The 24,475-nt window shown below is 44.9% G+C and overlaps 1 protein-coding gene across 1 annotated transcript in view; it reads left to right on the top strand.

Annotated features, from left to right (window-relative positions):
- Window positions 1–24,475, top strand: part of NT5DC3 (5'-nucleotidase domain containing 3) — a 69,058-nt gene that overhangs the window by 26,482 nt on the left and 18,101 nt on the right. Inside the window, exons 3-9 of the mRNA XM_008958011.5 lie at window positions 7,810–7,884; window positions 8,359–8,414; window positions 16,073–16,163; window positions 17,719–17,856; window positions 20,757–20,817; window positions 21,242–21,344; window positions 21,489–21,590. Of these exons, the coding sequence (XP_008956259.2) occupies window positions 7,810–7,884; window positions 8,359–8,414; window positions 16,073–16,163; window positions 17,719–17,856; window positions 20,757–20,817; window positions 21,242–21,344; window positions 21,489–21,590 (626 nt within the window). The remainder of the gene's footprint in view (window positions 1–7,809; window positions 7,885–8,358; window positions 8,415–16,072; window positions 16,164–17,718; window positions 17,857–20,756; window positions 20,818–21,241; window positions 21,345–21,488; window positions 21,591–24,475) is intronic.

The following is a 24,475-nucleotide window of genomic DNA, read 5'->3' as shown; positions in this document are numbered from 1 at the left end:
AGACCTTCCCAAGATGCGCATTAGTGGAGATTTGGCTGTAGATATTTACACTCTCGTCTTTCACAGAATGACACGGTGTCTCCTGGAGCTTGATGAATTGGCAGCCTGCCTGTTGAATTCTGGTTAGGAGGAATTCCTCAAATGATAGGAGATGTTTTACCTTCAACACCAATTTGAATTGCTGAGTACAGCATATTTGAATGTCTTTCTTCTGATACGTAGTATTGTTGAGAGTTTTTAATGAGGAAGGAAAAAAAGAAAATATGCAACCCTATCATTTTTTTCTGTAGTCTGATTTGAGTACACATTTCAGGAAGCAGGATAAGAAGTGTCCTCAGAAGTCTTGTGGGCCCGTACCCTTTGAGACCCCTCCCTGGAAGTACAGCTCAGCTCTCCATCTCAGACAGGTGCATGTTGACATAGGAGGTGGTTCTGATTTTTGGGAAGTTCTTCCATGGGTTGAACAATTTTGCCTTCATACAGCTGTTACCATTGACCTCTTTTCTTCCTTGATTTACTGCTTCACATGTTTCTTAAGCCTCCTTGTGCCAAGCCCTGCAATACAAGCTGGGAAGATAAAGATGAGTAGGAGACAGGCATTGCCCGTGGAGAACCAACAGCCCAGTGGGGTCGTCGGTCACGTGGGTAGATCAGTTATGCAGCCTCCTAGTGGAGGTCTCCTTAGACATTGAGTGTGTCTGACTGTGATGGTTAGAACAACTTTCTCTGCCTTAGGGAATTGGGGAAGCAAAGAAGAAGGTGATATTTCAGCCAAATCTTGAAGGAGTTGGCAGCAAAGGAGGGCTGAGGGTGGGTATGAGTAACTTCTAAACCCAAATTATGCAAACTACTATTTTATATTTAACCATTCGAGTACCAGACATATAATGGGCTAGTGTTGTATAGACCAGCCATTACGCCCTCTAAGACTTTTCCCAAGTTGATTGTTCTTAGCTCTTTTAACTGTTCTCATTTGTCCTCTTTTCTTTTCATCGTCCTAGTCATCTTCCTTTGTGTGTGCTCTGGTTTGTTTCTCTCAAATGTGAGGCCTTGAAGATGTTACCCCAGGTGGGGTCTGGCTAGAGTGGAATAGAAGGAGACCATCACCTCCCTGGTTCTGGATGCCATACTTTTATTAATGCAGCCAAAGTTCTCCTTAGTTTTGGATCCTAACCATTAGATTCAGCATATTTTCTGATCTCCCTCAGCTCTTGGTTATCTGTGGATTTAAGCAGCTCATTTTGTCCATATCCAAAATGCAGTCATGGCATTTGCCAAAAAGAAGCTTCCCTTCTGCCACTATGCCAGCAGCCTGCTTTCTTTAGTTATGGCCACTTTACTAGATGTAAAACCACCTGGCCACTTGGCATCCAGCAGCAGGTCTCGTTTGTTCAAGGGACTACTCTCTTCCATCTAAACTGCGGTCCTTTGCCTGGATCATGAGATGAAAGCCAACTAAGAACGAGGTGGTTCTGACCTTGGTTCCTGTCTGCCACCCCATGCCATCTGTTCACTACCCCCTAAAAGGTGGATCCAAAGGGGTGTTGCATTGGTGCTGGCATTTCAGTTCCAGGTCAGCTGCAGTGTTTTCTGTGACTTTGATGTCATTTATAAAAAGCAAGCCATGATCCCAGTGGCAGTGTTCATTGATTGTCCACTAGGTGCTGAAAGCACAGGTTCTAAGGCCTCACTGCTGGGGTTCAAATTCTGCCTTTATCACTTAGTTCCTACATAATCTTGATTGACTCACTCAATTCCTCTGGACCTCAGTTTTCTCCCCTGTAAAATGGGCATAGTAACAGTGCTTTCCTCACAGTCACTGTGGTAAATGAATTAATAAATGTAAAGTAGATGGCACATAGAAAACACTCAATAAATGTTAGCTATTTATTAATACTAATACTATTGTTTCTAATCTGTACAACAACCCTGCACACACATGTTGTCTCTGTTTACAGCTGAGGAAACTGAGGTTCAAAAAATTAAGCTACTAGATCAAGGCCACAGGCCAGTAGGAGACAGAACCAGGATTTGAACTCAGGTCTGTCTGTTTCCAAAGGACTCTATTCTCTCTTCGACTCCATGTCGCGTCTCTTATGGGGTTACTAACACCATTCCATCCTATGGTTTTTTTTGTTCAGATGCAAATAAAATATTCATGAAAATAAAAAATTTGTGAACATAAAAAGTTTATGAAATTTGAGGGGAAGAGAGATGAAATAGATGGATAAAATAAAAGCTGCAATCACTATTATTTGAAAAGCCTCTAGATTTAAGATCATTGAAATTTCATTCTCATTATGTCTGTTTGTTGCTTTGATAAAACTATAGTTATAATACTAATTATATCAGGCATATTAGTAGAGTCAGTTATGCTTACGCAAATTTTTCTCTTCTTCTGATTAAACAAAATAATTCTTTGAAGATGCACTGAGTTCAGGGCCATTTTTGCAGCCAAGACCGATGCACTTTGTGTAGTTGTAGAAATGGAAAGACATCGCTTTTGAGACGCACAGTCATAGAACAGTAAATTTGCAATTTAGCATCTCTCCAAAAAGCAAACATAAAAGCTTCCAGCTTCTTCGTAATTACCCTTTTTAAAAAATAAGCAATTTTTACAAAAATGGAAATTTTAAAAAAAATTGAGTAATAACTGTCTATATTTTGATTTTATTTGTCCACCAAGGAATAGAAAGGGAGGGGTAGAGAGCTCTTGATTTCATCTCCCAGCTTCACACCTTAGTCAGCATTTCGTCTCTTTAGTTGGCACCATTGATCACCTGATTGTTCATATCCAAAGCATTGGCTGTGACCCCTTGCACTCCGTGTCCATGTCTGATCTCTCAGCAAATGCTATGCTCTCTTTTTCCTTTAAATAGACTTTTAGGATAGTTTTAGGCTTACGGAAAGGTTGCAAATACTGAGTTCCTGTATGTATACACCCAATGCCCAGTTTCCTCCAGTGTTAACACTTGACTAAGGTACATTTGTTACAACTAAAGAACCAATCTTGATACATTATTATTCACTGAAGTCCATACTTCCTTCACATATTTTTGGTTTTTATCGAATGTCCATTTCCTGCTCCAGGATCCCCTGCAGGATACCACATTGCAGTTAGTTGTCATGTCTCTCAGGCGCCTCTTGGCGTTGACAGCTTCTCTGACTTTCCTTGCTTTTTTAAATGACCCTGACAGTTTCAAAGCATGCCAGTTAGGTGCTATGTGCGTTTTCCTTATGATTAGCCTGGGTTATGGGTTTGGGGGAGGAAGACCACGGGTGAAGTGTGGTTTTCATCCCATCATAGTGAGGGCCTCCCCAGCCTCCTCCAGCCGTCTCCTCTCCTCCCCTCCTGCTCCTTGAACCTCCAAACCCTTTCCTACTTCTGCTTTGGAGCACTCTTTCTTCCCCCAGATGAGGCTTGCTCCCGGCTTGCTTCCCCGCCCCCGCCCACCCGCAGATTTGAGAATGCTTGTATTGCATTTTCTTTTAGAACATACACTCCAAGGCGTTATATTCTGTGTGTGTGTTTGTGTATGGTCTACCTCCCCAGGTAGAATGGGAACTTTGCAGGGGCAGACACTTTTGTCAGTTTTGTTCATTGCTGTATTCCCAGGCCCTGGCACAAAGTAGGTACTCAGTAAACATTTGACATCTGCATCCGTGAGTTCTGCAGGTAAGTGAGAGAGTTGTGCTTCATGTGGGGCCAGCGTCCTGATGAGGTCATTTTACTCTAGCATTGTGTTTTGTGTGGATTTCAGAGAGCTTAGTTTTTGTTCCCTTCTGCGTTGCCTCTAATTAGATGCGTAATTTAGGCTACTTTAAATATTAAACTGAGACCTCTGGAAAGCAGGTATGTTTATAGGCCTCTGGACCTCAGGAACCCACAGCAGTGTTGTAACGCAGAGGTTACTAGCTGTATCTGAGAGCTGTAATTACCCAGGACTGTAGGAAATAGGCACACATGGAGAAGTCCTGGGTTCGCTGCTGCATTTTGGTATTAACTTTGCTTGAAGCTATAGGGACGTTTCTGTAGCATTTTCAGGGGGACACTTTGCTCTTTATCAGCACACAGGAATTTGCCCAGATTTTAACTGGGATTAGAACAAAGTCAAGGTACTAAAGGAAACCAGACTGGGCCTAAATTAGAATTTTAATAAAAACCCTAAGTCAAGGGCTTTATCTTTTATATTTCTGACTGCTTTTAGGGATACCAGTTATCTCCATAATACTTCACCTTGGGTGAGTCTTTTTATTTTTTCCCCCTTGGGTGGTGAAAAGTTTCTAAACTACGAAAAGTCCTGAAAATCTAGCTGAGACCGTTGGAGAGGACTGTAACCAACTGGCTGCTGTGAGCAGCTCTGGTTCTTGGGCTGGATGTCACTGTTAACAGGTGTTCTACTGATGCTGTGTGTGTGTGTGTTGGAAATGGGCCAATCACGAGGATGTTTTTGACTAGGCTGGTTGTATGGGGAGATTACAATTTAGGGGCAGGAGTAGAGCACAGAAATCACCCTAGTCAAAATGGTTCGACTAGAAGAGGCCTTGGAGAAGACTTACCTAAAGTCATACAGGAGAGTAGCAGGGGCTAGTAGGGTGGACCTAAAACCCCAGGCCACCAGTTCTCAATCCAGCGAAGCCACTCAATTTTATTGAGCACTTGCCATGTGCCAGGCACTGCCCTGACTTGCCACACGCATTTTTGGGCTGAATCCTTTGCAATTCCAAAAGGATAGGATTCTTGTTATCTTTTCTTTGTAGATGAGAAAACCAAGGCTTAGAGGGACAGACGACCTTGCCCAGGATCACCCAGCTAGCACATAGCAGGACCAGGATTTGATGCCTGGTCTCTCAGCCCCGGAACCTGTATTCTTCATTATGACATCGTCCTGTTGGGGCTTTTCCAGCTGTGTCTGTCAGTTTTCAAGATCATTGATATGGTTTGGCTGTGTCCCCACCCAAATCTCATCTTGAATTGTAGCTCTCATAATCCCCACATGTCATGGGAGGGACCTGGTGGGAGGCAATTGAATCATGGGGGTGGGTTTTTCCTGTGCTGTTCTCACAATAGTGAATAAGTCTCAAGAAATCTAATGGTGTTATAAAGCCGAGTTCTCCTGCACAAGCTCTCTTGCCTGCTGCCATGTAAGATGTGACTTTCCTCCATGATTGTGAGGTCTCCCCAGCCATGTGGAACACTGAGTCCATTAAACCTCTTTCCTTTATAAATTACCCAGTTTCAGGTATGTGTTTATCAGCAGCGTGAGAACGGACTCATATAGTCACTCACTGTGGTCTTTGGACCAGATAAACATTGTGTATTTCTCAGGAGTGGCTCCCCAAGAATAACATTGAGAGTGAGAGGCAAGCGGAATGTGAGTGTGTGGAGGGCATGTCCTGCTGGGGAGCCCAGATAAGCCTCATTCAAAGAAAGAACCACCAGACTTTTCAGCAGTAAACACTCTCTTATTTAAGTGCCAGCAATCAACTAAAATAGTTGGTGCTCCACTCGTAACTGCAAATGCTTTCAGCAAACTTGTTGAACCCCTCTGAGGTGGCAGGTGCTGCTGTCACAGGGAGGCGATGAGTGTCCAGTATATAGTGGCTCAGAGTTGGTTCAGAATTGATTATGTGGTGGTTAGGGGTGGACTTGGGTGTGGCACAGACCTGGGTTCAAATACTGGCTCAACCACTATCTAGCTGTGTGACCTTGGGCAAATTCCTTGCCCCTGATCTTCAGATTATTCAATAGTAAAATAGGCTTGAGATGCCTGCTTCCTTCATGCTGGTGTAGTGAGGGATAAAGATAAAGAAAGTCATAGAAAGTGTCTAGTGTGTGGCACATAGCATATGCTCAGTGAAGGCACCGCTCTCAGTGACATATTAAAATATTTCTCTCCTGTCTGCCCTCTTATTATCCATCAGTCATGAGTTTAACAGGAGATTGCAGAGCTGCTGAAGTCCCTTGGCCCCCCTTCAGTAAGCAGATCCAGGGTGCCAAGCGTTGAGTTCTGTCAGCTTGTCAAGTATGTCTGCAAAAATGCAGGCCCATACACAGGGTTCTCAATTCTTGGAAACGCCCATGAATGGAAATGTCAGTTTGGTGATTTCTTGGCACACATGGCAGGTGGTGGATAAATGATCCCAAATGTGACATTTGAGTTAGTGCTTTGTGCAGCTTGACTTGAAAAATTGCCACATGCGGGTCAGCCTGCTGGTCCCAGGAAATGTTTTTGTACAAATGGAACCCTGGCTATGAAATATTAGCGGCTCAGCCATGGAAGGAGGTTTCCTGGGCACTTAATAGTTGTCTGGGTTTTAACTTAAGCAACTTGCATCACAGTTGGAAGGTCCTAGTGATGTTGCCTCTCTAGACTCAGAAATAGATGTTCTGTCCTGCAGGTCTGTGCTCCGAGGGCAGAGGGGCAGTGGGGAGAGCAGGGGAGAAGGCCCCAGCCTGATTCTCTGCCCACCATACCCTAGCTTGTTTCATTCAGAACCTCTGATGTCCCTCTGAATAAAATGGGGATGGTAGGGCCTGCCGTGTAGTAGCAGCAGAAATGGTGCCCACAGATCAGTGCCATCCACAGGGTAGCTTGTGTCCTAATTCTGAGATTTAGGGAGAGAAGTAAGGACTTGGATACCTGGTGCAGTAGATAAGGAGGAGCCAGCAATTTTGCATAGTGTGAGGAATGGCTTGATAACAGGAAATACCAGGGGAACTGGGCTGCTGTATTAGTTTCGTTTTCATGCTGCTGATAAAGACATACCCAAGGCCGGGTAATTTATAGAGAAAAAGAGGTTTAATGGACTCACAGTTCCATGTGGCTGGGGAGGCCTCACAATCATGACAGAAGGTGAAAGGCACATCTTACATTGGCAGCAGGCAAGAGAGAGAATGAGAACCAAGTGAAGAGGTTTCCTCTTATAAAACCATCAGATCTCGTGAGTATGGGGGAAGCCGCCCCCATCATTCAGTTGTCTCCCACCAGGTTCCTCCCACAACATGTGGGAATTATGGGAACTGCAATTCAAGATGAGACTTGGCTGGGGACATAGAGCCAAACCATATCTGCTGCCTTCACAACTGTTCTGAGACAGAGTGCTGGATGGTAACCGTAATCCATGTGCCAAGGAAGGGCCTCCCTAGGCCTAGTGTGGGGAATGCTGTGTCTGACAGCCGTGGGGTTGCCCAGCTGGAGGGTGGGCAGTGGCCAGCTATCCAGATGAGAGAAGCAATGAAAGCTCTATGGAGAGGCTCCACTCTGAGAAGTTTTCACCTTAAGGCTCTCCATGAAACCTGGGGCCGTCCAGGGGCCTGCCACATCAAGGTGCTCACAAATGAGTTGAATGGATGGTTGACAATGAATTTGGGTAAAGCTGTGCTTCCAGTATTAGGGGGAACATTCCAGCCTCTCTGCAGCAGCCTTGAAGATAAAAGGAGGGAGCGATGGGTGGAGATTGAAGCCGATGTGTTCCTGGGGTCTTAGGGATCTGGGAGTCTAGGGACACAGGTAGGGGAGGGAAAGAGAGGAGAGAGTTGAGAGAAGTTGGCAGGGGAGAGAATGAGGCCCAGCCTGTGCTTGGGCAGATGGACAGGGCGCAGGGCAGGATGGAAGGCTCTGGCCAGCGTGCTTGCTAGGAGGCGCTTGGATTGGAAGCAGAGGGACAAGCTGTGGTCTGCCCCTTCTGACCCCAACCTCCCACTGGTGTATCAACTACCTCAGCCTTTGTACAAGGGCCAGATCTGGACAGGATCCTGCACTTGGCACATTGTTGGCTAAAACCAGTTCCTTTCTTCTTTCTTAGTATCCAGCAGAAATCAGGAAGTATGAGTATGACCCAAATTTTGCAATTCGTGGACTTCATTATGATGTACAGCGGGTAGGTTTACTTCTCCTGTTTTTCTGTGGTTTAATGATGTTTGGAAATGAAATGTACTGTTGGTACTTTTCTTTACTGAACGGGCAAATTAGTTTTAAATTATGTTATTTGGGACTGCAGAACCAAATTTATTCACATATATTTGGATAGAATCTTCTGGAAGAGAAAGATTAGAAAAGCATAAATGCATTTAGCTATTTAGGAGGTACTGTTTATTTCTAGTAGTCATTTTGGTGTTTGGAGGAGGAACCAGTTGCCATATCTATTTTTTTCCCCTGTCTTTTGCGGATAGGCCATTTCTTTAAAGAGCTGTACAGCACATTAATTAACAAGCAACCCTTTCAGGAATATACAGTGTGCTTCCTTGTTAGGGCAGCCTAATGTTGATAGGATATATGATGACACCTGGATGGCTCATGTAATATGCAAATAGTCGTACATTATTTACATGTGCATATGTTTATGTTTTTAAAGGCAGTATTAATGAAGATCGATGCTTTTCATTATATCCAGCTGGGAACTGTCTACAGGTAAGAGTAAGAGGAGATACATTTAATTTACGTGAAGTAACCAGGTGCTTTGGGTTTCAGGACCCTCTGACTGTTTAATGATGAAGAGGGCTGCCGTGTGAATATGATTCATTCATTCACTCACTTACTCAAGAGCATTTGTTGAGGCCTGCTACCATGCCAGGTGCTAAGGGCTTGGTGTGCATTGATGTCCTCAAGGAGCTCAGAGTGTGGGTGGGAAGTCATGTAAGTAAACTTGACTGCAGTTCAGAGTGACAGAGGTGATGATAGAAATGTGCTCAGAGGTCGGGAGCAGTCTGGAGGACTGGAGGAAGGACTGGTTTTCCAGAGATGCTGGCTGGCAAGCTGAGGGAGGGTCCTGATGAGGAGACTTGGAGCAGGAGGGCTATGGGGGTGAGGGAATAGGGTTCTCCTTCCCACCATGGTATTTGGGTGGTTTGGATATTGAGACTTTTTTTTTTTTTTTTTTTTTTTTTGAGGTGGAGTCTCGCTGTGATGCCCAGGCTGGAGTGCAATGGCACAATCTAGGCTCACTGCAGCCTCTGCCTCCCAGATTCAAGTGATTCTCCTGCCTCAGCCTCCTGATTAGCTGGGACTACAGGCACATGCCACCATGCCTGGCTAATTTTTATATTTTTAGTAGAGACAGGGTTTTACCATATTAGCCAGGCTGGTCTTGAACTCCTGACCTCAAGTGATCTGCCTGCCTCAGGCTTCCAAAGTGCTGGGATTACAGGCATGAGTCACCACGCCCGGCCATCTTTGTAACTTTTAAAATGGAGGACTTGGCCTTTTTTTATTCTCCAATTTGGGAGGGGATTTAGGAGTGTGATTTGTATTTAGGTGCACAGCTTATACTTAAAAGTATGTCTTAGCTTACATTCTTCTCTCACAAACTGTTTGTTAAAATTAATGCTTATTTATTTTTAAAATCAAAGTGAAACATGGATAGAGTCACACAGTCAAACAGGATTAAAGATGTCACAGGGGTCAGCAGTAATCTTCTGTGCTCCCCTCTGCCCCTAAAACCTTTAAAGTCTTCAGATTTTTTAAGTAATGTGCTCATTCTTCTATTTCCTAATTTATGAATTCTGGACATTGTCCCTGCTGTGGTAGATAAGGACTTAGCTTTCTGGCACCTCCTCCCACTTCTCCAGTCTCATTCCTCTCATCTCATTCAGATCGCAGTTTTTGGTGGTTGTACTGGTCACTGTTTACATTATGACTCAGAAGGTCTTGCCTGGTTCACTTTTTTTTTTTTTTTTTTTTGTTATTGAGATGGAGTCTCCCTCTTGTTGCCCAGGCTGGAGTGCAGTGGCGAGATCTCGGCTCACTGCAACCTCTGCCTCCCAGGTTCAAGTGATTCTCTTGCTTTAGCCTCCCAAAGAGCTGGGATTACAGGCATGTGCCACCACGCCTGGCTAGTTTTGTATTTTTAGAAGAGACAGGGTTTCACCATGTTGGCCAGGCTGGTCTTGAACTCCTGATTTCAGGTGATCTGCCCGCCTCAGTCTCCCAAAGTGCTGGGATTATAGGCGTGAGCCACTGCACCCAGCTGGGTCACTCTTAAGCCAGGTAGTGCCGTGAGATTATTTTCTTTCTTGTACAATATTTTGTTTTTCTTAGATTTTAACAATAATCTCAGTTTTTGTTTGCCTAGTTTTCTGTGTAGGTATCTCTGATTTTTTCCAAATAGTCCATTACAAATGTTAGGCATGTATTTATTTTCCAATAATTCAAATGTTTTCAATAATCTGTCACTTTTTAAAAAAAAAATTGACTCTCCCCTCCTGGTCTGATCTGGTTTGGTTGCTTGTCTTGGGACTTCCCTTTGCTACTTTCCCTGTTTCAAATTCCCTTCTCTTCCTCTCTCTGGCTTTACTCCCTCACTTTGCTTGAGTATATCCTCCAGTAGCCTCCTGGTGCCTCCTTGTGCTGAGCCTTTCTGCAGCTTGTGGTGGGGAATCAGTTCTTGTCATGGGTATACCCTTGCAGGCCTCTGTTATCAGTGTTAAGTCAAGATACCTTCTTTGCATCCAGTGTTTGTCTTCCAGTGTCTTGTGGAAATGTCTTGTCTATTGATGTCTTTGCTCTCATTTCCTTTGACTGTTTTTACTGTCACTTTAATGGTGTTTCAGGATGGAGAGGAGGTGGTGGTGATGATGGTAATAATATTACTAATAGCGACTAGCAAATATTGAGTCTTGCTATGGGACAGGCACTGTTATAAGGGTTTTGTTTAACTCATTCAATCCTCAAAATAACTATATGAAGTAGGTACTATTATTAGTGCCAGAGGTGTTAAGTAACTTGCCCAAGGTCACACAGCAAATAATTGCCTGGGCTAGAATTCAGACCCAGGCAGCCTGGGTCCAGAGTCTGTGCTCTTGGCCACCATGCTGTGTGGCCTTTCTTAAGGTACAAGGGATAGTTGGAGTCCCTCAACACATTTTTTTTGGGGGGGGGTCGGTAATGAATGAATCTATTTTAGTATGGACAGTTACAAATAATCTTTCCAGCAAGATCACATCTTGCTGTGAAACATGGATGGAGCTGGAGGCCATTATCCTTAGCAAACTAACGCAGGAACAGGAAGCCAAATACTGCATGTTCTCACAAGTGGAAGCTAAATGATGGGGACTCATGGACATATAGAGGTGAACAATAGACTCTGGGATCTACTGGAGGGTGGAGGGTGGGAGAAGGGAGAGGATCAGGAAAAATAACTAATGGATAGGGTACTAGGGCTTAGTACATGGGTAATGAAATATCTACAACAAACCCCCATGACATGAATTTACCTATATAACAAACCTGCACATGTACCCCTGAACCTAAAAGTTAAAACAAAAGACTTTTCATGTATTTTGTAAGTAACATGTATATTAAATATAATTAATACATTTTTGTGCACATGTCTCATTTTCTTAGGATAAGTGAAATTGCCAGGTGAATGTTGTTCATTCATTTTAAGGCTTTTGAAATGGCTCAGTTGACCTCCAGATTGTACCATTCCCAACAGACTTACTTTTAACTTATATTTTAAAGTTGTTGCTACATTTAACATATTACAATTTTTAGTTTTTCTTTCTCTAAACCTCTTAAATGAACATTGATTTGTTCCCCTACTCATAGCTCCTAATGTTTTCCCAGAATTATTGTTGCAGTGGTGAGGGTGGGGGAGAGAACGAAGAAGGCAAGGTTATGCATGTTTATGAGAATCCTCACCAGGTCTCTCTATTCTGTCTCTCCATCTCTGTTTCTGCTGTCGGCCCCCTCCATAGACACTTACCCCTTCTCTCCTGGGTTCTTGGGGTTTGCTGCAGGGCACTCCATCCTGGACATTCTTGCCAGACTGATTCCCTAAATCATTACTCCCAATAATCCCCTCCTCTGAATGCCTGGATGGCTCCCTGCTCTCTACAGAATAAAGGCTAAGCCATATGCTTAGGCTTAGGTTTGAGATTTTTATCAACCTACTTTAAACTCTTCTCTTCCTCTTCTTCCATACACAGCTCCTTGACTTACTAGATTGGTCAAGACGCTTGGTTGAAAGTGACTGAAACTGAAACTGGCTCAGAAACTAATGGTACAGTCCACAGACAGAGTGAGCTTGCAGGTGTGGCTGGCTCCAGGGGCCAAATTGCTATTGTCAGAACTCTTTCCAGCTCTTGGCCTTCCTCTCTGGCTTGGCTCACTCTCAGGCAAGCCCCTCCTTGGTGACCCCTGGCACTACCAAGCCCACATCCCCCCAGCTCCAGGTCAAGAAGAACAGAGGAGCTTTGTTTCTCCACATTCCACTGGAGTCTCAGGACTGAATCTCATCAGAATGACTTGAGTCATGTGTTTGGTCTTGAACCATTATGATGAAGAGAGACAGGATGCCGGGCAGGCAAAGACAGCACAGGGATTCTTTTCCCTTGACATCTTCTTTCTTGCCACCTGGCATTTGCTCCTGCTGGTGTTCTGCCAGCGTGCAGTTTTCCTTCCTCTCTGCTTCTTGAAATCCTACCCACCCTCCATGGCCAACTTGTGGTGAGTCCTCTGCTCACCCTCTCAGCCTGAAATGCTCTTTCTCCCCTTTCTTCTCCTGGGGTTCACAGGAGAAGAATTGCCTTGTTTCTTGTATATACACTGTCCATTGTGTCAAGGAGTATGGACAGTGTATGAGGCGTTCAGGGAGAAGGAGCGTTCAGAATGAGGCTGTAGGAAGTTCACTGTTGCATCGCTGCTGAGAAGGGTGTTGAGGTGAGCTGGACTCTGGAGGGAGTGTGTGGACTCGAGTCACTCACGCTTCCTGGGTGCGAACCCCAGCTCCATGGCTCACACGTGTGTGGTCTTGAGCAATCTCTGGACCCTCTGAAAGCCTTGGTTTCCTCCTGTAAAGCAGGCATGATTCCAGTGCCTGCCTAAGGGGCAGCTGGTGAAGATGAAGCATACCTGCACAGGGCCCAGAGTATAGGGTGGTGCTGCTGGGCTTCGTGCCTCACATCACGGGGTTTAGTCCACTGAGCCTTGCGTGTAGCCATTTCCACTCTTAGCACCACTCAGAGAAGAGTATTACAGGGCAGGAGGATGTCTGATGGAGACAAAAACAGCCTTTCTCTGCCCTAATGTGTTAAATACATTTAAAAAAAAAATGCCAGCCCGTCCGGGCGCTGTGGCTCACGCCTGTAATCCCAGCACTTTGGGAGGCTGAGGCGGGTAGATCACGAGGTCAGGAGATCAAGACCATCCTGGCTAACATGGTGAAACCCCGTCTCTCCTAAAAATGCAAAAATTAGCTGGGCGTGGTGGTGGGTGCCTGTAGTCCCAGCTACTTGGGAGGCTGAGGCAGGAGAATGGCGTGAACCTGGGAGGTGGAGCTTGCAGTGAGCTGAGATCGTGACACTGCACTCTAGCCTGGGCGACAGAGCAAGACTCCGTCTCAAAAAAAAAAAAAAAAAAAAAAGCCCACCCCAAAGCAAGTCATTAGGAAGCCTTGTACCTTAGTGGTTTAATTAAGATCCTGGGCATGCAGAAATGTCACTTTTCTTCTCTTTCACACCAGAAGGGGCCATGAATGAGAGAAGGTGGGAAGAAAGTGTCCCTTTCTAAGGGACGCTTTGTTTCTAAGCAAAGTGTCTCAGCCTAGTTTGTTTCTAAGCCCTGATGCAGGTCCCCAGTCCCTACACCAGGGTGAATTTTATGATGTTTGGCCCACAGGAGTGAGTGCTGCCGGCTGGGGAGGTGGAGAGGGGTTCCCTACTGCAGCCTCATTTTTGTACCTATAGTTTAAGTTTTTACTAGGAACCTTGTGAAAAGCTGGGGTGGTTCCTTTCACAGCCACACTAGTGAAGCCTCTCTATAGTGCTTACATAGACCAACTGTTCTATACGTGGTAGCTCCTGTGATCTTCTCAGTGACATCAGGAAATAGGTACTTTTATAGTTCTCTGCTTTAAGAATGAAGACTTTGAGACCCAAAAGGGATAAATTACTTATCAAGGTAATATCCCTAGTGATGAAGGGAGCGGGAATTTGAAGCCCTGGCAGACTCATTCAGATCTGTGCTCCTAACCTCGTGTTTCTCATGCAGAGCCGGGGAAAAGGAGCTTCCACTTCGATTTCAACGCTGGTTGAGGCTGCATTCAGATGTGGCCGGGCAATCTGCCCATGCCTGCTGCAGTTGTGTTTGGCTCTTTGTTCGATGCAGCTGCTTCTTGGGGAATTCAGCTGGCAGATTTCACTGCGTCTTCTGAGCCGCCATTTGGTTGCTTGGCTCTTGTGGATGCAGCCTGGGTGGCTGTGCCTGTGCCTTAGAGGCAGCAGTGGCTTCCAAAGGGCAGGGAAATAACTCTGACCCGGCCGAATCACTTGACTTTTTATATTTTCTCTCCAGTGTTAGAGCCTTAGCAGCGTGGACACATGACTGCTGCTACTCAGCAAGGGCTGATTTCCAAGGTCACTGCCTCGAATGATCTGGCTTAGTGCCAGTGTCTTATCTTATTTCTGGAGCAAAGATAAAGGGAGTCCGGTGTTTCTGTTTTTTCAAAGGCCAGTAGTTGTAACAGGTTAATCAAGATGAGAGGCAAAATATTAATGAATCCACTCAGATAACTTTTTAAAGTAATGTGGGTGATGGAGACGGGAGGAAAGAGGTTGAAGTGATCTTTTTGTTAACGTTACATATCAAAACATAAATGATATCGTACATAGGTTTTACTGTGGACCATGTGGTTTTGTATGCTAAGCAACCTGTTGTGTTAGTAACTGAAATTCTTCTTGAATTGTTTATACTCCTGTTGTAGCACAGCGTGACATTTCCTGTACTATTCAGTCTGTTGTTTTGTAATCATTGGTGTCTATTTCTCAAGCACTTTCTCCTCCACAGGAGGGGTGGAGGAGCAGGTGTTTCCCCTCCTGACGCTTGAGAGTGGATGAGTCCAGGTGAATAGGTGAAGGCACCTGCTGTAGTCACTGGTGGCAGAAGCAGGAGTGAAATCCTGGCCACTGACTTCACAAATCTTTTTTTTTTTTTTTTTTTTTTTTTGGTATGTGGAGGAGGTGGATTCATTTGCAGATTCCAGAGGCAGGCAGATGGTAGATGAGGAAACTGGCCTTCAGTGTCACAAAGCATTCAGGGTCATGTCCTCTCCAAGGTGGTGGTGCCACAGGGCTTCCTGCCTCATGTCACGGGGTTTAGTCCACTGAGCGTTGGGTGTGGCAATTCCCATTCTCAGCACCTGTATTAGTCTGTTCTCATATACCCGAGACTGGGTAATTTATAAAGAAAAAGAGGCTTAATGGACTCATAGTTCCACATAGCGGGGGAGGCCTCACAATCATGGCAGAAGGCGAAAGGCATGCCTTACATGGTGGCAGGCAAGAGAGTATGAGAGCCAAGTGAAAGGGGAAACTCCTAATAAAATCATCAGATTTCGTGAGACTTATTCACTGCCATGAGAATAGCATGGGGGAAACAGCTCCGGTGATTCAGTGTTCTCCCACCAGGTCCCTCCCACAATCTGGGAATTATAGGAGCTACAATTCAAGATGAGATTTAGGTGGGGACGCAGCCAAACCAAGTCAGCCCCTATCTCAGGCTAGAGTATTGGAGGGCAGGAGGATGTCTGATGGAGACAAAAACAATCTTTCTCTGCCCTAATATATTAAATACATTAAAACAAAAGCCAGCCCACCCCAAAGCAAGTCATTAGGAAGCCTTGTGCCTTAGTGGTGTGAGAGCCTGGACCATAGAGCCAGAAAGCCTGGGTTCTAATCTTGACCTACCACTTCCCACTTTGGTGACCTTGAACAGGTACATGACCTTTCTTTGCTTCAGTTACCTCAGCTGGAAATGGGAAGAATAATGGTGCCTCCCTCCTAGGATTGTTGAGAATTACAGGAATGACTAGGTGTAATTCATATCTGGCCTATAGTACATGCCATGTAATATTAACTATTATTATTCCTGCTCTTGTTACCAATAGAACAGTAGTAGTAGTAAACATAGTAGCATCTTACCTGATATTTGTGGCATTTACTTGTGGCACATTTTGCCTCGTCATGATGACAGTGCCTTGCACCTCAATTGAAAAATCCCAGCACTGCACAGGGGTGTGAAAATCATTGGTTTCTCTAGTTGAGCTCTTTAACTGCACCATCTGGTTTTTCCAGAGGCCTCAGTGTTGTCCCTGATGAAGAAGTCATTGAAATGTACGAGGGGTCCCACGTGCCCTTGGAGCAGATGAGTGACTTTTACGGAAAGGTAATGAGAAGCACTTTATTCATTTAAAGCAGCCTTTTTCCTTCTTGAAACATGGCCTTGTCGAACTTACCTACTGCTTATATGGAATGGACAGGGAAATTTGAGATTGTGTGTTGAGAGAGACTAGCGTTTGAAGGGGACACCCCCAGATTCTTTCATGATTCTCCTTTCTGAAGCACTTCCTCCCCACCTGATGAAGGCTCTTTTCACCTCCCACATACCTACCCCATTTGCCACCCCATCTCCAGGAATGTCCCTAGTTTCTGGAGTGGGGCTCCAGAACAGATTGGGGCTGTCGGTGTGACAGCTACTGCTTCCCCTGACGAATGGCTGTGAAATGCCAGAGTTGATGGCTACACAGCCACCCTTTTTACCTTCAGGGAAACCTCTGCTTTTCTATCTTTTGTGGTTCTCTTTCCACTCAGAATTTTTGCTTCTTGTCTTACTAGATGCACTCACTTACTTGCTTTGTCAAAATGAAATGGACGATGCCCGGTCAGCTAGTAAACTTAGTACAGACAGCCCCTGACTTACAATGATTCTACTTAGAATTTTTTGACTTTACAATGGTGTAAAACCATCGCAATTTCAACATAAATTACAGTATTCAATAAATTATATGAGACACTCAACACCTTATTATAAAATAGGCTTTGCATAGGCTAATATAAATGTTCTGAGAATGCTTAAGAAAGGCTAGGCTGAGCCATGATGTTTGGTAGGTTAGATGTATAAATGCATCTTTTACAGTGGGTTTATCAGAATGTAACCTCATCATAAGTTGAGAATCTATAGTGTAAATCGCAAGTATTCAGAGAAGGGCTCTTTTTTAAGCTCAAATGTGGGCCGTGAGGTTCGTGCTCCAGTTCAGGAGAATTACATGAGTTTTTATGTCATTATGGGCAATAATTTGTTTGCTGGCTTTCCTCTGTGTTTCCTGAGTGTGAACCGGCAGTGGGAGTGAGCACAGGAGAAATTGGGAGGGGAAGGGTGATTAGACTCTGGGGGAAATCAGGGCATTTCTTTTGATATCCTAGTTATACTTAGAGTGAGACATCAGCTCTGCTGTGAATGATAAGGAACAAGGGGAACATTTTACTTTTTTTTTTTTTTTTTAAGGCAGAGTTTTGCTCTTGTTGCCCAGGCTGGTGTGCAGTGGCGCCACCTCCGCTCATTGCAACCTCCACCTCTCGGGTTCAAGCGATTCTCCTGCCTCAGCCTCCTGAGTAGCTGGGATTCAGGCACCCACCACCATGCCCACCAAATTTTTGTATTTTTTAGTAGAGACGGGGTTTCACGATGTTGTCCAGGCTGATCTTGAACTCCTGACCTCAGCTGATCCACCTGCCTTGGCCTCCCAAAGTGCTGGGATTACAGGCGTGAGCCACCACGCTCAGCCCATTGTCCTTTTTTATTATTAGAACTTTTCTTTTTTGTGTTGATGATGGGATCTCGTTTAGTCACGGAAAAGGCTTCCTGCTGTTCCTGGTGCTTCGTGGCTCTGTCCCTTGCGTGGGCCCCTGTTTCTAAAGCATTCCTTCCACCCTGTCTGCAGAGCTCTCATGGAAACACGATGAAGCAGTTCATGGACATCTTCTCCCTGCCCGAGATGACCCTCCTGTCCTGCGTGAATGAATACTTCCTCAAGAACAACATCGACTATGAGCCTGTGCATCTGTACAAAGATGTCAAGGTTGTATCCACAGTGAGAGATTACAGTGCTGAGTCTGTTTCAGCCTTTTCAGTGGGAGTCACAGAGTCTTGAACCTCCTTTCTAGGTTAGGTGTTTTAAATAGTCTCTTAGCTGGGACCTCTTATATGTGGTTTAACCTTGAACATTATAAGAAAGATGTTGTTACATCAGGAGAATTGGAAATCAGTCAAAAGTTTTGTTAAAACGAGATGGTGCTGACACTGTTATCTCAATTTTTGATCCTTTCTGACCAGAAGACCAAGGCCAGGGCCGGTGCACTTGGCCAAAGGGATGATGGGGATGGAAGTCCAGCCTGTACCTACTCACCCGTGAGTCTGCCCGAGCAAGGGTGCCTCTTCTTTTTTTTTTTTTTTTTGAACAGAGTCTTGCTCTGTCACTCAGGCTGGAGTGCAGTGGCGTGATCTTGGCTCACTGCAACCTCTGCCTCCCGGGCCTCCCGGGTTCAAGTGATTCTCCTCCCTCAGCCTCCCAAGTAGCTGGGATTACAGGCGCCTGCCACCACGCCTGGCTAATTTTTGTATTTTTAATAGAGACGAGGTTTCACCATGTTGGCCAGGCTAGTCTCCAACTCCTAACCTCAAGTGATCCTCCCATCTCAGCCTCCCAAAGTACTGGGATTAAAGGCTTGAGCCACCACGCCCGGCCAGTGTGCCTCTTCGTCACATGGGTTACATTCAAGCTCCCGGCTGGGGGGCCTGTGCCACTGTAGTTGCCCAGAAGGGATGCCTTTTTCCTTTGCCTACAAAGGTTCCATGTGGCTCTCTAAAGTCCTGCAAAAGCCATGCAAGAATCCAGCTGGGGGACGGGGAATGTAGACAAATGTAAATGTTTACGTGAGCATATACAAAGTCCTCACTTACTGTTGCCCATAGGATCTTGGCATCCGTGACTTTAAGTGAAACCGTGTGCAACAGGTCCTTGAATAACGCCAATTGCTTCGATGTCATTTTAGTTTTGACAAGGAAAAAAATTGATTTTGCTTTATGTCGTTTCACATAGAGTTGCAGTTTCTAAGAACCTACTGAAGATGTTAAGGACTTACTGTACAAATCATTTGTATTTATAAATTTATGTATTTTATGGTCACATGTTTATATATTTATATATGTTCTTTAAGCTGTATGAACTTTTTAGTACTAAAAAAGTTTATTTTATTTTATATGTATTTACATAGTTATAATATATTTACAAAAATATGTGTTTAAATATATTTTTTAAAGATACATATTTACACATTAAAATATTTTTGTTATATATTTATAAGTAAATTTAAGTTTTGGCAGCGTGAATCCTGGGTTTTAGGAAGATAGAGGATAAATTATAGTTTCTCAATATCAGTGTGGTATTATCCAAATTGAATTTAGGTATTTAGTTTCTGTTCTCTTTTTTGTGTATACACTTTGTCTTTAAAAATCTGTAAGAATCACTTGTAGCAGCCTTGTGCATTCGTAAGGCGAGATGTTGATTTGAAAGCTCAGTTTTTACTGCAAGTGTTGCTACCACCAAGAGCAAATACTTGTGTAGAGCTTAGTAGGTCCTAGGCACTGTTCTTATGAGTGCTTTAGGCATGTTAACTTACTAAATCTTCATAATAATGCAAGGTAGGCACTATTCTTACCATTTTACAAATAAGGACATCGAGGCACAGTGAGGTTGAGTTGCTTGCCCAAGGTCACACAGCTGGTAAATAGCAGAGCCTTGATTTTAAGCCAGGCAGTCTGACTTGCATTTAACTGCTGCCTTCTGCTGCTGGTGTGAAATTGAATCAGGCTTGTGCTGAAAGGTAATTGAGGTTGAGATTGCAGTCCAGAAGTGCTCACTCTTAACAGAAATCTCCCAGCAACAGTCTAAGGCTTAGACACAATTTTGCTTGCAGCCCTGTCTCCTGCTACTGGCTCTAGAAAGTTTCCATAGGCCTCTAGGAATGTCACCACGTAGAGGCTCTGGGCAGTGTCACCTGCCAGTGGGACCCTGTTTTGACACCTGCCAGCTATCATGCTGCCATACTCCTGAACCCACAAAGGGTTTAACCACCTCCTCTTCCTCTCCCTGGACCACATCTCTGCCTGAGCTACAATCTCATTGCCAGTTCGTTGCCCTACTGGTGGTACCAAAGAGAGAAGGAGGAACCTGTAAGCTATTTGTCTCTGCCTCTCATTCTGTGTTATAGAATTTGCCGTTGGGGTCTAGGGACGGAAAGGGCACAAAGATAAAAGAGCAATAACTCCCTTTGTCCAGATGGCCAGGGATCATTTGTTCACAGTACTGCATATAAATTACTGTCTATCATGTGGGACTTTATTCAGAATTATTCACAGAAATTACCTCTTCCAAGCACTCTTTTGAAAATTCCATTGGAAATTGCCACCATCACCATGGAAACTTTGGCTTTCACAAGGGGCTGCCTATGAAAATGGACCAGAATTGGCTGGGTGTGGTGGCTCATGCCTGCAATCCCAGCACTTTGGGCGGCTGAGGCAGGTGGATTACTTGAGGCCAGGAGTTGGAGACCAGCCTGGCCAACATGGTGAAACCCTGTCTTTATTAAAAACACAAAAATTAGCCTGGTGTGCTGGTGGGCACCTGTAATCCCAACTACTCTGGAGGCTGAGGCAGAAGAATCACTTGAACCCAGGAGGCAGAGGCTGCATTGAGCTGAGATGGGACCACTGCACTTCAGCCTGGGTGATATAACAAGACTCTGTCTCAAAAAAAAAAAAAAAAAAAAAAAGAAAACAGACCGGAATTTAGATTTTGTGTAGGGCCTGGATTGTCAGACTTTGTAGGGACAGAAGTTACCATGACTGCCATTTCACTTGTACTGTTACTCAGGCTGTCTCAGTTGTATTTTCGCTGATTAAAAATGTATCTTTTGGCAGGATTCAATTCGAGACGTCCACATCAAAGGAATAATGTACAGAGCAATTGAAGCAGACATTGGTATGTGCTCAGCAGTATCACGAAGAGAGTTTCAGCCTTTCCGTTTCTTTTGCAACCATGCCGGCATTTTACTTTGCATTCCAGGTGCTAAGCAGGGGCTGCATGAGTGCTCTGTAAGGACCTGGCATCCTGGCATGTTAGCCTTCTCCTCTTTGTCCTGGAACTTGACATAATTCTGACTTAAAAGGAGAGGCACTGGCAGCTATAGCCACTTAGTTGTTTCCACTTAGACCGAGGAGGCAGGGTCTTTGTGAATGATGCACCAGATGTACCCATGTTCCACCGGACAAAGCTTCTTCCTTAGGGCCTTTATTCCCTTTCCTGTGCCTAGGACAGTGCTGGACCCAAACCCCCATTTAGAAAGTACTTGCAGATTGACAAATATCATGCTGAATCTGTGTGTGAATTTTTCTCTTGCTCTTAGAAAAGTACATCTGCTATGCTGAGCAGACCCGCGCAGTGTTGGCCAAACTGGCTGATCATGGCAAGAAGATGTTTCTCATCACCAATAGCCCCAGTAGCTTTGTGTAAGTTGCTCTGTGTTTCATTGCTAGCTTCTGGCACACTCCTTGTATCCCATTTGTTTTAGCAGCTGGAAATTGGAAAGAAAAAGTTACAGACATAGTTAATCTCTTTAATGTTAGACTAACCTGGCTGACTTGTTGCCCTAGGGACAAAGGGATGAGTTATATCGTTGGGAAAGACTGGAGGGACCTGTTCGATGTGGTCATTGTTCAGGCTGAGAAGCCAAACTTCTTTAATGATAAGCGAAGGTGAGTGTTTATTTTTCTAGGGGACTAGATTTTATTCCTTTGCTGCTGTGAATATATAGATGGTGTGTCTTGGTAAAATCCAGTTGCAAAATCATAAGCATGTGAGATTATAGCTTTTGAATTTTAACCCTTCTAGCAAGTAATCATGAGGAGAGTGACATGAGCACGTAACAGACAGTTTGCATGCATTGAAAGGGTTCTCAGTTCAACTTGAGCTACTTCAGACCCATGAGGTAGGCTTGAAGAAAATGATTGGCAGTGACGAAAAAGCCAAACTTATTATCACATAGTAAATTAGATCTTTAGATGCAGACACATTGTGAAGCATCAGAAAACAACAGCAACAACAAAACTGCCTGTTGGGTAGCTCTGTAAATAGAGCTCTCATTAGTGTGTTTAAAATTGCAGTTGGATTTTGCAGAGCTGCTCTGCAACACAGGTTTTGCATCACGTGCAGTAAATCTCTATTAACGTCTTAATATCTTCCTGCCACTGTAGCCGTGGGAATGGGGAAGCAGGTAAGTTTTAGGTTGTGACAGGGACAGAGTGTGCTGTTAGTATTTAGTGGGTAGGGATCAGGGAACGCTAAAATATCTTTTAACTTGTGGGACAGGCCTGTTCACCAAGAGCTGTTCTCCACAAATGCCCACAGTGTTGAGAATCACTGCACTAGGGTTCTAAAAAAATTACTTGTATTTGTATAATAATGGGCAAGTTTTGAAACACTTTTACCCCCATGTTTATTCTGTAGCTGGTAAGCAGGTAGTCTGTTCCTCTCTGTTAGGTGATTTGAAGCATCAGGGTGTGGTGCCCTGCAGTTAATGCTTTAAATTCCTCTTGTCCCAGTTTTCCACATGTCACAGTGACTCCAGGAAGAAGAGGCAAACCAAGAACCATGTGCAGGGACTCAAAAATGCTTGGTGGGACTCAAGAAAATGAGTGTGATGAAAAACAGCTATAAACTGTGGCTTGCTGCTTTGTTACTATTTTGTCCCACTGACTGGCGGCTGGAGTCATCCCAAAGACAGTGGCAAGGGAGTTCCTACATGGGAGAGCCGCAAACCGTCCCATGATGGGGCTGGTTGGGATTCCAAAGAAAGAAGCACTAAACTCTGGGGTGATCAGTGCAAAGCACTTATTAGAGGAACTGACTTACAGAGTGGGCTGCTGTGCATCCTATGGCACAGGGTCCCCAACCTTTTTGGCACCAGGGACCGGTTTCATGGACGACAATTTTTCCAGCAGGTTTGTGGGGGTAGGGTGATGGTTTCAGGATGAAACTGTTCCACCTGAGATCATCAGGCATTAGATTCTCATAAGGAGCACACAACTTAGATCCCTTGCTTGTGCAGCTCACGATAGGGTTCCGCTACTATGAGAATCTAATGCCACCACTGATTTGCCAGGAGTTGGAGCTCAGGCGGTAATGCTCTCTCACCCACCGGACGCTCGCCTCCTGCTGTGCGGCCCGGTTCCTAACAGACCTTGGACTGGTTTTGGTCTGTGGTCCGCGGCCCGGGGTTTGGGGACCCCTGCTCTGGCAGACAGGAGAGAAAGGGATGTTCTACCTAGGTGTGTCCACCAGGAGTGGGTCAGGATGTGGAGTTTATTGAGGGTTTAAGGAATTTGGCTCCAGGCCAGGGCTAGTTTCTTCCAGTGTCTTGGGGAGTATCGTAAAAACCTTTATCGGTGTCTGGGAGTTTTGAAGCATGCAGAGGAAAACATGCACCTAGCTGGGTCAGAGTGGTCAAAGGCACTCCTGTCCTAGAGGAAGAAGTGGGGGAGGTTGGGGGCCCTACAGTAGCTGATACGATGCCCTCACCATTTTCTTAGTGGATTCTGGGGTGTGGTCAGGAGAAGGGCCCTGTCTCTCTTTTCACCAGAGAGCTCCTCTGCTTTGTTATGTTTATAAAAAGTGAGGGGGCAGGGTCCTGGACTCGTTTCCCTGGATGGCGCAGGCAGGGTGTCTCAGCCCTCTCCCCCAAACATCTATTTTGTCTTTGTTCTTGAAGCCTAGGGTAAGAGCTGAATAATTCTCCATCTGTATTCATCCTTGTGTTATTCATAATAATGAGAGGTCAGAAACAACCTAACAGCCCTACAGTAGGAGATGCCTAGTTAAATTTGGAATAGCCATGTGAGGGGGTATTATGCAGTCATTAAAAATGATGTACTTGGCCGGGTGCGGTGGCTCACGCCTATAATCCCAGCACTTTGGGAGGCTGAGGTGGGCGGATCACAAGGTCAGGAGATGGAGACCATCCTGGCTAACACGGTGAAACCCCCTCTCTACTAAAAATACAAAAAATTAGCCCAGCATGGTGGTGGGCGCTTGTAGTCCCAGCTACTCGGGAGGGTGAGGCAGGAGAATGGCGTGAACCTGGGAGGCAGAGCTTGCAGTGAGCCGAGGTCATGCCACTGCACTCCAGCCTGGGCGACAGAGTGAGACTCCATCTCAAAAAAAAAAAAAAAAAAAAAAAAAAAAAGATGTACTTGGGCCGGGGTGCCGTGGCTCACACCTATAATCCCAGCACTTTGGGAGGCTGAAGCCAGAGGATTGCTTGAGCCCAGGAGTTTGAGACCACCCTGGGCTACATAGGGAGACTGTCTCTACAAATAATTAAAAAATTAGTTGGTCACACCTGTAGTCCCAGCACTTTGGGAGACTGAGGTGGGCGGATCACCTGAGGTCAGGAGTTCAACATGGTGAAACCCCATTTCTACTAAAAATACAAAAATTAGCCAGTCATGGTGGCATGCAACTGTAATCCCAGCTACTCAGTAGGCTGAGGCAGGAGAGTCACTTGAACCCAGGAGGCAGAGCTTGCAGTGAGCCAAGGTTGCACCACTGCACTCCAGCCTGGGCGACAGAGTGGGACTCTCTC

The sequence above is a fragment of the Pan paniscus genome, chromosome 10, assembly GCF_029289425.2.
Source record: "Pan paniscus chromosome 10, NHGRI_mPanPan1-v2.0_pri, whole genome shotgun sequence".
NCBI lineage: Eukaryota > Metazoa > Chordata > Mammalia > Primates > Hominidae > Pan > Pan paniscus.
The sequence above is the reverse complement of the archived record's forward strand: the minus strand, read 5'-3'. Positions and strand labels throughout refer to the sequence as shown.